The sequence below is a fragment of the Monosiga brevicollis genome, genomic scaffold, assembly GCF_000002865.3.
Source record: "Monosiga brevicollis MX1 MONBRscaffold_40 genomic scaffold, whole genome shotgun sequence".
Taxonomy (NCBI): Eukaryota; class Choanoflagellata; order Craspedida; family Salpingoecidae; genus Monosiga; species Monosiga brevicollis.
In genome coordinates, this window is record NW_001865077.1 from 99,247 (window position 1) to 117,069 (window position 17,823).

General features: G+C 55.3%; 3 protein-coding genes across 3 annotated transcripts; 1 reads left to right on the forward strand and 2 right to left on the reverse strand.

The window, feature by feature from the left end:
• Positions 1–676: 676 nt before the first annotated feature.
• MONBRDRAFT_12489 (uncharacterized protein) lies at positions 677–11,717 on the reverse strand (the record flags this gene model as incomplete). The annotated part of the gene is made up of 20 exons (XM_001750375.1): positions 677–1,136; positions 1,252–1,309; positions 1,396–1,643; positions 1,742–1,955; positions 3,956–4,136; positions 4,671–4,967; positions 5,934–6,023; positions 6,109–6,370; positions 6,475–6,555; positions 6,648–6,727; positions 6,871–7,131; positions 7,238–7,318; positions 7,429–7,557; positions 7,703–8,032; positions 8,673–8,798; positions 9,695–9,766; positions 9,889–9,960; positions 10,285–10,353; positions 10,453–10,524; positions 10,608–11,717. The coding sequence occupies 20 exons, from the start codon at positions 11,715–11,717 to the stop codon at positions 677–679; spliced, it is 4,293 nt and encodes a 1,430-aa protein (XP_001750427.1).
• A 1,615-nt stretch (positions 11,718–13,332) lies between these two features.
• Positions 13,333–14,243, reverse strand: MONBRDRAFT_12490 (uncharacterized protein; the record flags this gene model as incomplete). Its single annotated transcript, XM_001750376.1, has 2 exons — positions 13,333–13,443; positions 13,587–14,243. The coding sequence occupies 2 exons, from the start codon at positions 14,241–14,243 to the stop codon at positions 13,333–13,335; spliced, it is 768 nt and encodes a 255-aa protein (XP_001750428.1).
• A 1,143-nt stretch (positions 14,244–15,386) lies between these two features.
• MONBRDRAFT_29895 (uncharacterized protein) lies at positions 15,387–17,597 on the forward strand (the record flags this gene model as incomplete). Its single annotated transcript, XM_001750339.1, has 11 exons — positions 15,387–15,470; positions 15,562–15,677; positions 15,802–15,898; positions 15,969–15,998; positions 16,071–16,149; positions 16,303–16,406; positions 16,520–16,604; positions 16,677–16,816; positions 16,959–17,085; positions 17,196–17,269; positions 17,358–17,597. 11 exons carry the CDS (start codon positions 15,387–15,389, stop codon positions 17,595–17,597), a joined length of 1,176 nt encoding a protein of 391 aa, XP_001750391.1.
• Positions 17,598–17,823: the final 226 nt, after the last annotated feature.

Here is a 17,823-nt window from a genome sequence, read left to right on the forward strand (position 1 = left end):
CCCTGGTCAAGCCGTCGGGCTGCCCGAGCGAGGGCTCGCCTCCACACACACACACACACACACACACACACACACACAACAGAGACAGAGCACACACTTGTTGTATTTCCGTCGTCAAGCGGCCCTAAGTGAAAGTGTGTCAGCTTTCACATTAAAAGACATTTTCCTTTTTTAAACAATTCAAAATAAGAGAGGGTTGAGGGCTGGGCAGGGGAAGAGGAGGCCTGCTCACCGGTCGGTGGTGCTTCACTGGCTGTGGGCGGGGCGATGGCCTTTGTCTTGTCGACTCACAGCTCTGCTCTTCGGCTCGAGCATCATTGGGCATGGATGCAGCTATGGCTCAATTTCCGATTGATCATACCCATTTTTCACCAGTTCACTCTCCTGAATCGATTGACGGTCTTATGAACGGGCCTTCCTTCCGTTCTGATCGGGCGACGCGGGCCAATCCCACCACAGCTTTGTGAGGTGTGAATCGAGCAAGCGGCACGGGAATGGGACGGTACGGCTAAAAGTTGACACGCGAAAAACATTGCAAAAAAGAATAAACCCGTTCATCTGCCACAGGCAGGGGCTCAAAATCCAAGAAAAAAGCAAGAAAAAAGCTAAAAAAAAAAAAAAGAGATTGTTGCACGTGCAACGCCACGAAGTGCAATAGCCTGGCTGAGAAAGAGCCCTAGAGGCAAAGAAGAACGGCCGTGCAATCATCCGAGCTGTTGACAGCGAGCATGTTGTTTGCATGTGCGTCATCACAGAGCTGTTGGGCGGCTTCTTGTGCCGTGGCTGTGCGGGCAAGGACATCAAGGATGACGTCTCGCTTCAAGCCGTCGGTAATGCCGTCCGAGACAACAAGAATGGCAAATGTTTCATCCGCATCGAGGACGCGAACATAGCAATCTGGTTCAAAGGACACGCCGTATGCACTCAGCTGTTTATGACCCAGCGACTTTGAAATTTGCACTTGGTGCGCCCGCAAGTCGGCTTCGTCATCGATAGCCAGGTAGTGATCTTCTGTGACGTGGCCGCGCTGACCAAGGACGCTTGCAACCCGCTCACGTTCATCTGCTGAGTGAAGGTTGTGCCGCCGTGTGACATAGCCCAGATCCAGGCCATCGGCTTTGAGCGGTTGGTTGCAACTAGATGCCAAGGGCAAAGGGATGAGTCAACCCGCGTGTTACGGAATCTCGTGGATCTCGGGAAAGACATGAAAACTAAAAAGAGGGAGGCGCCGGGAGTATACCAAACGCATACCGGGCAAGGGCCACGAGGGAATCACCGGCATGCGCGCATGCAAACATCATTCGATCGTCTGGCGGAAAGAGAGCCAAGAGCCAAGGGTCAGTGGAGGTGAGGTGTACGGACCAAGGCGGCGTCGGCTCCAGGCCTCGATCGTACCAGAGAGATGAAGAAGCAGGGCGATGGCAGCCGTGGTACCGTAGTCAAGTGGACTGGTGTGGCCATCATGCCGTACAATGCATTGACCCCATTTGGGGTGGTCGAGGCGGGCAAAACGATGCAGCTGTCCACCTTGTGTGTATTCATATTCGGCTGGCCATTGTGCATAATCGTCAATGATGGCGGTATGCAGGCGTTTGAAGATGGCTTTAAGCAAGGTGTCCGGCTCGTGTGCTACATGCTCCCATCTGCCGGTGACGTGGGCACATCAAGGCACGAGGCTGCCGTGAGCTCATGGGCAAGAATGGGCAAGAATGGGCGAGAATGAGCAAGAATGAACCGATACAATTCCAAGCGATGGTTGGCGACCAACTCTGGGAGGCGATCGGCTTCACGGCGGACAGCGGCGCCGACAATTTTGTTGAGCGTGTCGGCGGCACATTGTGAGGCGCGCTCGCCACCGGGCGAGTGGCCATCAAAGACGGCGGCCAAGGAGAAACGGCCGACGCCTGCAAGACGGCCACTCGTCAAAAAGTAGCTGTCCTGGTTGACGCTGGCATCTATTCGCGCGAAAGAGGAAAGTGAGACAAGGGCAAGGCAAGGGTGAAGAGGTCGAGGGGAGGGCCAAGCGTACGCTGGGTTCCACAGCGTGAAAACGCAGCCGAGTCCACAGCCATGGTGACGATGCGTGATGCTATATCCTTGTCTCAAAGGCCTTGAGAACGGCTCAAGGCCACTGGTGCCAGACAAAATGTCAAAAGCACAGCCCACGAGCCCGAGGTGTTGTGCCAGGTGCCTCGGAGGGGGGCCAGATGGCAGAGGAAGAGAGACAGCGACGGCAGCAATCTTAAAAAGATCGAGAGCGGTGGGAGCAGAGCAGTAGTACAGTGGCTCGCCAGAGCTCCAAGAAGCGGCTGGCACACGCCCAAGAAGGCAAAGCCAAAAGAGCAGACAGGAGACAAGCAAGCCAGCAAAGGCACCAAGAGCCACAGAAGCGGCTAGTCGAATAAAGACCAGAGGAGGCACGATGGGGCCCCACAGGGGTCAGCAAAGGCAAAGGCAAAGGCCGTGGCGCTGCCGTTTCCGTTCTACGCCGTGCGGTTCGTCAGCTCAAAACGTCTTGAAAATGCGCAAAAGCCAGCAGTTGCAAGACATAGCGGAAATAGCTGTGTGGTGATTTTACCACATGTAAGTACTACATTGTGAACAGCGAGTGAATTTCTATGGGGAACGACTGAAACGTGTGTTCCCTCCATATGAATCCGGAGAGGGAGAGAGATAGAGAGAGAGAGAGAGAGAGAGAGAGAGAGAGAGAGAGAGAGAGAGAGAGAGAGAGAGAGAGAGAGAGAGAGAGAGAGAGAGAGAGAGAGAGGGCGAGGGAGAGAGATGGAGAGAGATGGAGAGAGATGGAGAGAGAGAAAGGGAGAGGGGGAGAGGGATAGATAGATAGAGAGAGAGGGGGTGTGGGGACACACAAGAGGCTGTGTGAGGCAGAGAAAGACAGAAAGTCAGGAGGACAGGGACCGGGCAAGGGACAGGGACAAAGTCAAACGAGACTGGGAAACAGAGACAGGCGGAGAAAGAACAGTGTATCAATCCCAAGCGTGCCGAGCAGATATGGCACGTGTGCGACATCGTGTTTGCAACTCTGCGCAAAGGCGAGGCCTGGACCAAATAGACACTATCTTCAATTTGGGTAGGTTCCATCAGCCGCAGGAACTCTGTCGGCGGGGTTTGTCTGGATGGGGCCGGGACACACATGGCAAGTATGAACAGAAACATGATTGCTAGCACACAAAGACGCTGCCTCCAGCAAGAGCTGAAGGCAAGACTGTCGAACAATATGATACAAAAAAAAAAGAAATAAAACCTCCCAAGGGGTTGGCGGGACCGGCATCAAGCACGAGGCGAGCATATACAACAATAAGCAAACAGAAAGGAGGAGAAGACACCCCCACTCAATGTGATTCCAGCTATGTACAGGGCCGAGTGAGCTGTACGCAGATGATTGGGCCAAAAATGGGCCATGTTAGTGCTGCTCCTCGCGTGCCGCGTCGGGGCTGCGGGGCTGAACCAAGACCCCGGGCTGTTTGGTGTGGATGGCCAGGCCGCGTTCAGATTCTTGGTCCAAGTCAAGGGTCACATCAGTCATCTTCTTCGGAGCGGCCGCGGAAGCGTTTTGGGTTTGGACCTTGGGGGCTGCCCAGCACTGACAGGTGACGGCGCTCCAGCAGCTGCTTGCCACCGTCTTGGCACCCTCCAACGCTCGCGTCACCGAAGATGACTCTGCCGCGTCGTGCGTCATTGGACCCATGGGGTTGGGCCGTGTCGACGCGGAAGGCGCAAGGCGTCCACCCCATGACGGTTTACGCAGCGGCATCATTGAGAAGCGCGAGCTGTGTCGGTGACGTTCCGGAGCGAGTGCTGCCAGCGCCTCTGCTGGCGTCCCGAGCAAACACTCTAGAAAAATGTCTGGCCACAAGACAGAGAGCAAAGGGGCGATATCCCAGCAATGAGGTTCACGCCAAACTGAAGCGAAGCTTAAGCCCCGGGCACTCACTAGGCCTGCCACCCGCAGCTGGTGTAGCAGAGGCAGCATCGTTGGAAGCGTCGGGTCCGGGCTGGACAAATGTTGCCATGCGGGAGCGATCGAGCGTGATCTGAATCGCGTATTCGTCCAGCTCCAGGACTTGTGGCGCCACTTGTACAAACTTGCAATGCAGATTGGGACTGCCTGCTGGCTCAAGGGCAAAGACATGGACGTGGCAAGCACAGAGGATGAGACGGGGAAGCAAAGGCCAAATGTGCGGAGACGGGCTCGTAGGATGCCAGCCAGAGAGGCAAGGACGACAAAGCCCAACTTGCCGATGCCCGGGAGCGTATACAAGGCCCAAGCTGGCGCAGCCGGGTCAGAAGAGGGTGGGGTGATAAACATGCGCTGCATATAGGCAGCAGCAATCATGTGCTTGTCCTTGTGTGCAAAGCTCTGCGCTCACGGCCCGCATGTGATATGAGTGCGCCCTTGCAGATGGCACAAGGGGAAGGCGAGGCAAGCGTCGGGCCTTGCCTCGGGCAAGTGGGCGGCAAGACAATCCAGCACGATTTCACGAGAGGCAAAGAGTTGGGTGCGATCATGACCGGCCAGGACAAAGACCAGGTCCACATCCGTCTGAGGTGGCCCGGCACGACAGGCAAGACCAGGATCAGACTTGGCAGTGAACTGCAGATGCAAGCGAGTCAGGGTCAGAGCCAGGGCCAGGGCCAGAGGGGCGTACCAGGGGAAATTCCGAGTTGATGCAGTTGGCAACGGCGTTGCCTTCAAGCTTGACGGCTTGGACTTGCGTTTGACAGGTGTGCAGTTCATCCTCGATTTGCCAGGCAAAGCGCAGGGGCGCGAGATGCACGGCGGGCCAGGACGCGCTGAGAAAGGTGCCGCCGCGGAGCTGCATCTCAGTGCCGAGCGTAGCCCGCAGGATCGCCACTTGTTCATCCTGGAGCATCACGTCGTTGCCGTGCACATCCGTGGGCAGCGGAAGAGCACCGCCGTTGCTCTCATGGCTTTGCTCGGCCATCTCAGTTGAGGTTCATGGGCAGCGAGGCAGCAGCAAGAAGGAAGAAACTGACAAAGAGGAGAGTAAGCGAGAGAGGGAGGGAGAGAGGGAGGAGGAGAAGGAGCGTGAACAAAGACTTGCTCCAAACGTCCATAAAAGCACCAGCGCCGAGGCACAGGAAGCAACGTCGAGGTGGGCGGCGGAAGCGGAAGCAGCGGGCGCCGTTCGGGGCACAATCACAAGCGCTTGACAGGTTGGGCAAAACGGGACAAGAGAGAGGTAGCGCTTTGGTCTGATTGACTTTTCAGAGGTGGCGGGTTAGGGAGGGTATAGTCTCAGAGAATGTGTGTTACCTGCATCAGCGGGGTGTGAAAATCAATGTGATTATAACGATATTCAGAGAGACAATTGCCAAGATGCTCAAACTGTAGAGAGGTGTTGCATGATCGCAACACAGATGAGAGAGAGAGGGACGAGCAGCAATCGGCGGACATCTGTCTCTGTCCGCAGTTTTTCAAGTGTGGCAGTTTAAAGGTATACCGCGCTTCAATTTGAACCTCGGGTGTGAGAGAGCTTGCCCTCAGCCTGACGAGAGGCGCGCGAATGGACTTGACATCCGGATGTATGTGAACAACAACAACAGCATCAACAGCAACTCGAATAACCCAGAGAAGAACACCAATGCGTTGGATGTGCCAACGCTCACACACTGCCATAAAATATATCGGATGCAGGGGAGCAGGAGGAGCAGCAGTCATGGCCTTGACTGCCTCCCCCCAATACTCGCCACTAGTTTACAACAAAAGCGTTGGCCTCAAGCACCGCTCCAGGCCACGCCCCAAACGACATTTGTCTGTGACTAAACGACAGCCATCAACTCCTGCGAGGCATTGCGCACATTGCGCTAGAGATACACGCCCCCCCGAATGAGTCAACCGTGCGCTGATGGACGACGAGAGGGAGGGTTCATGTGGTCAAAAGGCTTACCAGCGGTGTAATTTCCGTGGCTCGGGGCGGACAGTCGATGACGTCTGCCGTCTCATACATGGGTTCCGTAGGCCGGCGTGCATGGGTGTACTACAAAGAGCAAACGACTCGAGATCAGGCCCCTGGATGGTGGTAGAGGGATAGATGACTAGGTCTAGGAACCGACCACACGCACCTCATGCCGGCCTTCATCAGGGCGGCTCGAGCTGGCCTGCTCGTACACAAACTTGGTCGAGCGCTGCTGCTCTGCGGCCCGGCCCGGCGAGCGAGGGGACCGGGGGGAAATTGGCGCCGCTTCTTCGACATCAGACCCAAAGCTACGCTCGTTGGCTCGTGGCATCAACACACTGGAGAGCTCCTGCCAACGCAGTCGGATTGCCTCATCGGTGCGGCCCGGCAGCATCTTGGCGACCTCGATCCAATCGTTGCCATGTTGCCTAAATCCCACACAATATGATGAGGGGCGGCGTTGTCATTAAAGCCTCGCATGCGTCGACCCTGGTCCCCCATCTGCGCATGACGAACAGATACAGCGCCGTACATTTGTGCTTGCAGCAGAATGCGGTCCTCTGAGGGCACGAAAGGGCCGTCCTTGACATTCTTGGTCCGCTCGTCCGTAAACCTGGAGACGGCCACGGCAATGAGTGCCAGAACACGTCTTGGCCCGCTTGAAATAATCAGCAGTGCCAGGGGCGGATAGAGCAGAACTCTCACCAAGTAACGCTTGAGTTCTCCTCGGATCGGCTGACGGGGACAAACTTGCCCGAATTCTTTTGTTCGCGCGTATGGACGGTCTAAAGTCGCAACCAAGTCAAATCAGTGAGAGCAGGATGCGGCCACATCGCGAGTACAGTGCAGCGGGCTTCGATGGAGGCAGCTGCAGTGCATGGTGTCACCTCCTGTACACACATTCACAGTCACATTCACATTGACATACCTCCTTTTTGACGCTGATTTTGATGCACGCTTGCTCTTGCATGCTCTGCATGACCATGAGCGCTGTCTGCAGGCGCTGATCGCTGTCTGTCAGGAGTTGACGCAGACGCTCAATCTGTTGTTGCTGCTGATCAATCTGAGTCTGCATGCGCTTCTTGTCGTCTCCGCGCTTGGCATCGTGTGTGCCCGAGATGCCCGTCTCACGCAGCTGGTCCAGCTCCACTGTCAAGCGAGCCACATCGGCACATGCCACGGCCAAGTTCTGCATGCAAAGCCATTGTCATTGGTAGACAGCGACGTGTGAAGAGCGGTGCTCAACCTACACGTCTGGTTTACGTGCATGTCTGGGCAGGTATAGACGCTCGTACCTTGCGAAGATGGCGCATCTCGTTGAGATCATCCTGGCTCAGGCTTACGTCGTTGGCGGGCGCCACCTTGCGCGCCGCACGCTGCACAGTTATCGGACGCATACGATGGTCAAGAACAAGTTGTTTGGTGGACACGAACGAAGCCATTTGAGGCTCTCTTTTCCGATAGGCAAACAAGAGCGGTGGCTGACCTTGAGGGTGCGGTTCTCCTGTTCGAGGGCGGCGATGCGGTTGATGTGTTGCAGGGTCAACATGCCTGTTCCGCTACCAGCCCGGACGGACAGGTTGGGCATGGCCAGGCTATCCAGGGAGCCGGTGCTCTGTTTGGTTCAAGCGTTGTGAATTAGATGATGCTGGAAGAACGTCCTTTCCCAACGTACAGTAAAAACTGGGAAGGCCTTTGCGGTTGGGGTGGTAGCATGTGAATGGAATCCATCTGCAGGGGGGGGAACCGGCCAAGCCTACCTCGGCCTGAAGCATGCGGGATCGAAGGTTTGCGTTGGCTTTGCGTTCCTTATCCAGGAGATCGTTGAGTTGATTGACACGGTGCTGGAGGTCATCGCGGGCCAGTTCGGCCTTGTTGACGCGGGCTTGCAGCTCGCGACTGCGGTTGCGCTGCTCGTCCAAGGCGGCGGTGAACTGATCTTCGTCGTCTTCCGAGGACTTTGACATGGTCAACTGTGCTGTCTGTGCCACCACCATCGCTTGCAGCGCTTGGACATCCTGCCGCATGGTTTCCACCTCCTTGCGCTCGTCATCAATTCTGTGCCAGAGCACCATGTGTGAGCAGGGCGACTGGCAGAAGCAAAGCAATTTGCCCTGATTATATCTCAGGAGGGCGTCGGGGCTGATCAAACCTGGAGCGCTCGAGGGACAAGTCGGGATGTCCGGGGGCATTGGTTTCCTGGTGGTGCTCGGCCACTTGTTTGAGGCTGTAAAGCATGGGATGCGTGGTGGTAGATTGACCACGACGGTGCGGGTTAGCGGTGGCGGGATGAGCAGCGTGGATGTTGGGTGAAGCGTCGCTTGGGCTCTTACATGCTCAGATTAGTTTCGAGCGTCACCAACTACACGGGGCAACGCAGACAAAACTGGGATGAGCATCGGCTGGTGCAAGTCAAGGTTCAAAGACACAAGACTGCGCTATTGATGCCTTATTCACCTGAGCTTCAAGCTGCGGTCGGGTCGTCTGGGAGACATGGAGGGGGAAGGTGGCACAGCAAAAGCGTCAGCACACTGGAGCTTTGCTGCGTTCATGGGACACATCGAGGCCGACTGGCTGTTTCAGCGAAACAGACCTGATCGACCTGAGAGAGGAGATGGCGCGTTTGCTCGATGGCCGCCTGTTGCATGCCGGCAGGCAGCAAAAAACAAGTCAGACCCAGAACATTGGGCCGAATGGCCGAGGCTGGGGTGGTTGGCACGATGGACCGACCTGCATGGCGGCAGCCGCTTCCGTCACGGTCATGAGGCCGGTGTCAAGAGGCTTCGCGACGACGAATGGACGGATGGATGGACTGGGGCTCTTTGGGGAGAACGGCGCTGCGACGATGGGCCGACACTGGTGAGAAGGTAACGTGAGCTCACGCTGGTCGTCACACTTGTCCAGGGCAAATGAAATACCGCCGCCCAAATGGATCTCATTGTTCAAACAAGCTGGAGATGGCATGCATGCGACGCATGACAACACCGATGTGGTCTCCTCTGTCCTTGGTCAGGCCCAGAGGAGCAGAGGCGGACCCGTGCGAGAGCGAGAGAGAGAGAGAGAGAGTCGAATCGCTTCGGGAGCTCCTCAGCGGACACACTTTCTCGAACGAGAGAGAAAGAGAGAGTCAAGGAGAGGTCCTGACCGAGAATTGGCAGCGGACACGAGCGATGCATTCCATTCTGGCGGTGACGACAAAGTCTACTCCCAACCTCCCTCCCCCCCTAAGGCCCTGACCAATGCTACTTACTGGTGAACCTGCTTCTTGATGTGTGAGAATGGATTGGGAAACACGGTCCTCGCGTATGGAGCGCGGCCTTACGACTGATGGTGGCTTGGCTGGATCAAACGGCAGTGAGTGGGTGGCGGTGAAATTCAGCACGATAAAGGCAGCAAGGGGCTTGTGAAAGTAACGATGATCAATTGCGTCGAGTCTGAAGGCCAGACGCTTCCATGGCAGAGGCTCATCACATGGGGCACTACCGGGTGGCACATCTGCCACAGGAACCGCGGGTAATGTCCTGGCAAGTGCCGAGGGTGTAGAGCGAATCGGGCACAGTTGGAAACACCAATGTGGGGTTGTTGCAAATCTGAACCGAGCCACCGACGTGGGTGACATTGCCAAGACCGGACACGTCGGTCAATTTATCGTTGCGCTACATCACCATGTCAGCAGTGCGAGTGAGACCCTTGGTGGGGACGAGGCACGCGCCCAGACATCCAGAGCAAGCGTATCGCTGTGCTCGGCATACCGTAAAGTAGAGGTAGCCATGCACGCTGTTGAGACTGCGCAGGCCATCAAGGTTGGTCAGGGCGGCATTGGCCTAAGAGCAACGTGAAGGACAGGCAACCGAATTGTACATGCCCGCCCAAAAGGTCAGTCAGTTGCCAGTAGCTGGCGTCTGAAGGGCGCGTTGCTGCCGCTCGGTTGTCACCAATGACATACCCCAACCATGAAATAGTCCGTGACATCCGTGAGCTCGTTTAGACCGTCCATGTTTGCCAACGCAGGGTTCATCTGGGAGTGGGTCAATGACAGACACGGCGCAATGAGAGATTGGCTGAGCGCCGGCCTGGCCTTTTGCAGGGTGATCGGACAGCAACAATAAAACAGCAACGAGCAGACACGGACATAAAAGTAGACAAAGCTCGAAACGGTCCTGAGGCTATGGAGGCCATCAATATTTGTCAATGCGTTGTTGTTCTGAGACGTTGGAACAACATGGCACAGGTGCACATGCGTGGGTGTGTGAGTGCACAGAGGAAGCGACAAAAGCGCCTGACGTCAGGGCAGCACAACTCCCGAGGTGCAGCTCACTGCATGTCGCATCATGCCACTCACGGTGAAATACAGAACATTGGTTTTTGTGACGCTGCCGAGGCCGTTGACGTTGGCCAGCAAATTGTTGTGCTACAGGTGCAGAGCGACGAGCCTGTGGATCAGGGAACGCGGGCCAGCTTTGCCGTGCCAAGGGGCCATGACAGCCTATTTTAAAGAGTCGACACTTACGTAAATCTGAATGCGGTCACCAACGCTGGCAAGACGACCGAGGGCGTCGATGTTGGTCAGTGCATCATTGTTCTGCCAAGCAAACACAGTGATCAGCTTCATGGGCCGCACATGGTCAACGGCACTCGCCGATGGCGAAGCGTTTTTCGACGCACATAAATGATGACAGAGCCGTCAACTCGCGCCAGGTTATTGAAGATGTGGAGGTCCGCAGCGGTGAGTGAGTCACCGCAATTGTATAATCTGAGGCTACCAGTGATGTTTGTGACGCCAGCTGGAACCGAAGATAAATTACATCCCACGTCTCCCGCGTAAATTATGGGTACGCCAGAGGTGGTGGGGGCTGACTGGGCGGTCGTTGAAGATGCAGGATGGGTAACGGTGGTTGAGGTAGCCGTGGCAAGGGTGGTTGAGGTGGACGTGGCAAGGGTGGTTGAGGTGGACGTGGCAAGGGTGGTTGAGGTAGTCGTGGCAAGGGTGGTTGAGGTGGACGTGGCAAGGGTGGTTGAGGTGGACGTGGCAAGGGTGGTTGAGGTGGACGTGGCAAGGGTGGTTGAGGTGGACGTGGCAAGGGTGGTTGAGGTGGACGTGGCAAGGGTGGTTGAGGTAGTCGTGGCAAGGGTGGTTGAGGTGGACGTGGCAAGGGTGGTTGAGGTGGACGTGGCAAGGGTGGTTGAGGGTTGAGGTGTTGTGGCTGCCTGGAGCTGAGCCACGGCGCGCTGTAAATCCTGCAGGGCGCCCAAAAAGTCGACGCCGTTGATTCGGATTTGGCGAGTCGTGCTCGAGTTGAGATAGAGATGACCAAGCACATCTGAAGAGACCGTGGTCTCCATGCTGGTCGCATGAGAGGGCACGCATGGGGTTGGCGAGAGATCGGTGGGAAAAGCCATGGTGGGCTGCATTTCGGTGACTGCGGCCTGAAGTGCTCCCAGGTCACCGAGAACGTCGAGGTCATTGAGAAGCACGCGCCGGCCATGGATGACCAAGTCGCCACATTCGTTCAAGTTCATCCCTGCGCCTGGTTCGAGCATACTCGCCGGCTGGGGTTCAGGTTTGGGTTCGGCGGGCTGTCCTCCCATGTCGACAATCAACTGTCGCATGTGGCCCAACACCACTCCAACGTCGACGCCATTGAGGAAGCAAGCCGTTGCCCCATGCACCTGCGCACTCTCCATCCAAAGATCCCCGGCAGCATCCGACCAAAGAGCCGCATGCTCCCTCACGGCTCCAGCACGCTCAACCCCCACAAGAGCCACGACCGCCATCACCACGATCAATGCCTTGCTTATCATCTTTGTTCGTCCCACGCCTCCAGCAAGGAGCAGACCTTAACCACCACCACCAGAACAGTCGCAGCCGAGCAGTCGAGCAGTCGAGCGAACTAGCAGTGTAGCCGTCTGCAGCGGTCACAGTCTCTCCGCAGTGTTGAATGCAGCAACAACGGAGCAGTCTAGCAAGCGAACAGTCTTGGTCGAGCAGCAGCAGGTATCACCAGGCTTCCAAGGCGGAGAAAGAAAGGTGGGAGGGGGGCGTAGACCACACCGACGGACGAAGAGGAAGAAGAGGAGGAAGAGGAGGAAGAGGAGGAAGAGGAGGAAGAGGAGGAAGAGGAAGGATCAAGAGGATCAAGAGGATCAAGAGGAGGAAGACGAGGAAGAGGAGGAAGACGAGGAAGACGAGGAAAAGGGGAAGACGAGGAAAAGGGGAAGAGGAGGAGGAGGAGGAGGAGGGCGTAACGAGGAAACGGAGGGGGGTAACGAGGCTGACTCATCCCCTTTGTCCTCACTCCTTGAATTACGAACCACTCTGGTCACATTTTCAGAAGATTTTCATGTCACATTTTTGTTCGGAAAACACACACACACACACACACACACACACACACACACACACACACACACACACACACACACACACACACACACACACACACACACACACACACACACACACACACACAAGATACCACACGACTACTTCATGTACGAGCTGTACACCCCCCCGTACCTTGTACTGTGCCTTACCTCGGCACTTTGGGGGTGATGCGCTTTTGGTGTATTGTACCTGATGATGCTTGATGATACACTTTGAAGAGTGATCTCCGTCTGTCGGTCTGTCGGTCTGTCGGTCTGTCGTTTCGGTGGATTGAAATTGGCCAAGGTCGCTGTCCTAAACATCTTTGAATTGACCTCACATGATCCCGAGCACATCTCTTATAGAGATCTTATTAGGGCTTTTGCGTATTTATTGGATCGCTTTGTGAGTATTTCCGATGGTTCCTTTCGATGGTTTCTTGCCAGATGGATATGTGTGTATCTGCCTACTGTCTGTTTGTCCCTCTCCGTCTATGTTTGCCTGTCAGTCTTTGCCTCTGTCTTTATGGATTTGTGTGTGGGTGTGTGTGCGCGTGTGAGTAGAAAAAATGGGAGTGGCTGTGGTAGTGACAGGGGCCGAGATCGAGTGCGATGTTATTGTGGATATTCTGAAAAGAGAGGGGTGGGTTCTTCCTATCAACCGCGAGTATGGATGTCATGGAAGTGTGCTTCGTCCTGGTCCGAGCTAGCGTGCCAAAGACCAGACTTGTCGTTGAGAAAAAGGCAGGGAAAAAAAAAAAATGAGAGGTTACGATGTCTGTCGAGAAGGACCAGTCCATTGATCAGTTGACAGGGCGGCATGCTGGGGTCGTTGTTGTGTGCGTCAATTGCAGCGGCCCGCATCGTTGTTTACATAGCATGCCACACACACACACAAAGTAACGAAGAGAGCAATTTCATGTCTTTTCAGTAGGATCGTCGTGGCGGCGAAGGCACGGAACACGATGGCACGAGAGAGACGGCCAGTGGAAAAAAAAAACCCCCCTCTCAAGAATCGAGCGCTCGGCTAGTTGTTGGCTTGACGCAAGACGATCCAGCCTCGTGTTTGCTGAGACGAGCTGTCAATCGTGTTCATGGCATTGAAAACGTCCTGGCGAGTGGCCCAGAAGCTTGGATACTACGTAGAATAGAAAAAGATGGAGCAGAAAAGCGCAATGGCGCAGGCATGAGCATCGAGTGTGGCGGCAGCTCAGAAAGGCCTCAATAAAAAAGGGAGAGGGGAATGACGAAAGGGGGGGAAGCCCAAGCAAAAACCGGCACCTTGTAGCGGGCGACGTCAAGGACGAGGATGCGGTCCGAGACGGGATCGTAGGCGGCGAGGGGGCTAAAGTGGCCACCGCCTTCTTGGTGCATGCCCGTGCGCAAAAAGTTGATGATGATGAGCGCATGGGTGCCCTGACTGGTGGCATTGAGATCACGGGAAAAGGCGGCGAGGTCAGCGCCGGCCTGTCCCGCATGGTGGAGCTGGGCATCAACGGCCGGGAAACAGGCGAGCAGGGCATGGGCTTGCGCCAAGGTCAGGCCGTGGGTGGCGACGTAAGCCTCTGTAATGTTCTGATTCACGGCACAAGGGGTAAAGACGTCGCTCTGGGTGAAATAGTTGTAGGGTGAATAGACGGCGTCGACGGGGGCCGGGACGCCCAGGGCATTGAGGCTCATGGCACTCGATGCGACCGAGCAGTATGCCTGGTTCTGTTGAGTGGTGTAGGTCATGCTGAGTTGCCAAAAGGGCTCGGCGTACCCCTGCGCCTGCGCGCTCAACAACAGCTGCACACCAGCGCTGCTGTTGCTGGCAATCAGCTCGGGCGGCAAAGGCATCTCTCGCCGCGCCCGCTCCCCATGAGGAAGCTGCGGCAGCCCCACAATGGGCGCCACGAGCGCTGCTACTGCCAACCACACGACTGCTGCGCCCGCCATTCTATCAACCGCAACACCCTTCATGAGAGGGGAGGAGGGGACAAGCGACGGGTGAGCGATGCCGATTGGCCGATGGACTGACCTCGAGGTGAAGGCGCGCTCTTTCGAGAATTCGCTTCAACTGTAAAATCTCTCTCTCTCTCTCTCCCTCTCTCTCACTAGCGCTGTCTCTGAATTTGTTGGTGACTCGGCGCCTCTCTCTGAATTACTTGGCATTTGTGTTGGTTTTCTTCCTTATATGCGCTCTTCAGTCTCTTTCCCTCTGAGAGGTTGCTCGTGTGCATCTCTCTCTCTCTCTCTCTCTCTCTCTCTCTCTCTCTCTCTCTCTCTACCTTTTCCTCCAAACCAAACTCTGTTTTATGAACCGGCGACCTTGAGTGATCACGGGCGCGTGGATTGGTCCAACGTGTCTTGCGCCGCGAGTGAGATCATCGCTGCTATTTGATCACAATTGGGTCTTGGCTTGACGGATGCTTCAGGCCATCGCGGCCGCTGCCGTTTCTTTCCTTCAGCCCCGCAGGCAGCATCCGCGCATCTCACGTCATGCCACTGCTTGCAAAGCTACAATTTATTGTCGCGCAATGTAGAGTTGTTGTAGCAATGAACGAAGTTTATGTCTTGAAATATATAGATGTTGCAGTTATATTTGATCATAGTAAGTAACCAAAGGCATTTGAATTTTAGATATATACTCAAAGCTAGTAGATATAGACATGGATTATACTGTTATAAAGAGTAGTTTATAAAAAGACAACGTAAATAACTGGTTATTCTTAGTTGTTAAATTATCATTAATAAGTGTTCAAAACGACATTAACCTGCTATTCTACGTCAAAAGCTCTTGGATTGCATACAGAGAGGAGAGAGAGAGGGATAGAGATCACACACACACACACACACACACACACACACACACACACACACACACACACACACACACACACACACACACACGTTTTCCATTTTCTTCCAAAAGTGCGGACAGTCATTGCGAGCGCGCGACCACACACACACACACACACACGCAGAGACTCGGAGGTACGTGCTCGGGCGTTGGCTTGATCTGGGTTTTGATCATTGGGAGGGGAGGGTGGCACTATCTTGGGGATCTGATCTGAGATCTGATTGGCAGGACCACGCAGGATGGCGGCGTCACCTCAGGAAGATGACGGCAAGACCTGTTGGGCTGGGTTCTATCGCGAGCCGGGGCACATGGTGATGGAGCAGGTGTGTGTGTGTGTGTGCCTTGTGACCCGGATTCAGACACAGGCGCGCTCGCACATTCGGTCACGGGGTTTGCAACTGCTCCACCTCTTAGACTCCGCGCCCGACCCTTGAGGGCTGCATGCCCGGAACCGTGCTCCTTGAAGCACTCTACACCACCATTTGTGGCTCTGACATGCTGTACATCAACCAGCCCCGTGAAATTGATCAGTGAGCACCCCATGCGACCCCCTTGCCACCAATGTTGACCGGCCAGCCTCACTTGCCCACCGGCCTCCCCAGTACTGACTCACTTTGGTGTTCCATTTCGACGAACGACCCTGATTCAACGCAGCTGCGCGGGCGCCTCAATTCACGAAGCCATTGCTCGCATCGTTGACTTGGTGCCCACCGACGAGCCCGAGCTTGACAACCCCTTTGGCCTGACCACGGTACGCATGCGCTCTTCCTCGCGCGAGACGTCCTCTTTATTGGCTCATTTACTGGCGGCTGTCATGACAGGACCAAATCGTCTTGGCGCTGCCTTCAAACGTACGTGACCCTCCCGCTTTCTTTCCGTATCCTAACAACCCAGCTGTCCCTCACAGCTGCATGTTATGACAGTATCTCCACTCTGGCATTTTCCGGGATGTGCCCCCAGAGCGCGCTCAAGCGCTCCGCGAAGGTGTAAAGTGTACTGGTGGTAAGCCTTCTCACCTTCTCTTTTGCCTCCCATTTCGTGGCCTCTTTACATGCGCCAAGTTTTTGGCATCCGCCTCTTCCGCCCCTCACCCACCCCTCTCATTCACTTGGTTGTGCTGTGCCGTGGCGGACGCACCCCACTTCAAACGCCTAGGCATGTCCCAATATTTCATTGGCCACGCAAGTCACTGCTACCCCATCCCATCAAAGGACAAATGGGGCCCCGGCGTGGAGCTGCATCATCTCACGGCTGCCCAGGTTACATTGAACATGCCAGCAAATTGACGCCCCCCGCCCCCCCCTTTTTTTTCTTATCTTCCTTGGCATCACATGCTTACCCTGCCCTTGCACGCCTTTTGAATGCAATTCAGCCCTTGGGTACCATCCTCTGGATGGGTCGCCAGCTTCCCAACCTCTTGCACAAGACGGTGCTGGTTCTGGGCCAAGGTCAAAACGGTACGCTGCCTTGTACCTTGATTGCTGGTCCCGCCTGCTCGAAAGTCATCACGTTTCTTCACTCGTGTTCAGGTCAACTGGCAACGCATTTGATGGCGTCGATGGGAGCGCGTCGCATCATTGCCGCCGACGTGCTACCTGAGCGGTTGGCCATCTCCACACATATGGGCGCCACAGACATTGTCCAGATTGATCCCGAGGACTCGGCCAAGGTCTGCTTCCTCCCCTCCCCCAAAATGCACCCGTCCCGTCACGTCGCCTACGGTTGATCTCGGCTCTGCCAAGTCAAAATCCAACCCAAGCTCCTCCAGTCACTTCACATCTCAATGACTCTACCTTGTCTTTGTCTTTCAGGCCGTGGCCGAGGTGCAGCGACTCACGTCTGGCGCAGGTGCCGATGTGGTGCTCGAGATGGTGGGTCACCAGGACTCCACCATCAATCTCTGCATTGAGATGGTGGCACCGAGTGGCCTCATTATGGGTATGTTTTGCATTTTGCGCTTGCTAATTTTCTTTCTTTTTTATTCGAGACCTTGGGCGGCGCAGGGTGGTTTACACGTTAATCACCATTGTGCCATTGGTCATGGGTAGCTTTTGGTGTGCCGGGCAACTCCTTGTATGGCAGTTTCGCCTTTGCTACCCTTTTTCGCAAGAATGCCAAGCTGGTAAGTGGTCTGAACTGGTCAAGTGTGACGAGTGTTGGCACAGGGCGTTGTTCCTCATGTTGTGTGTGTTGTCTTATTTACGCTACAGCAAGGATCTGTTTTCCCGTGTGCTCACGAAGACTTTCCCTTTGCGGTCGAGCTGCTGGCACAAGGCCGCATCAAGGCTGGACCCATCTTCAACACGGATCCCTTCTCCTTGGAGCATGCTCCCGATGCATTCTCCAAGAGCTTGTACGCCAAGCACACGGTGATGAAGGTCATTATTGAAATGCAACGGGATATGCCGGCCGCCATCGCTGCGGGCCACTTTGGGGTGGGTTCAGTCTGATGAGGGTTTCAAAAGTAAACCAAAAAAAAAAATTCAAATGTCAAATCTCAAAAAAAAAAAAAAAAAAAAAAAAAAAAAATAAGCTACCAGCACTCTCTGGCTATACTTGGTCACCGAAATCTGCTCAGCAAACACGGGGCGCTTTGCGCAAAGCATCATTCTGGCAGCACACCAAGACGATCAACGGCTGCACGCACAGCCGAGGCGATGTCCTGAACCGATGCCA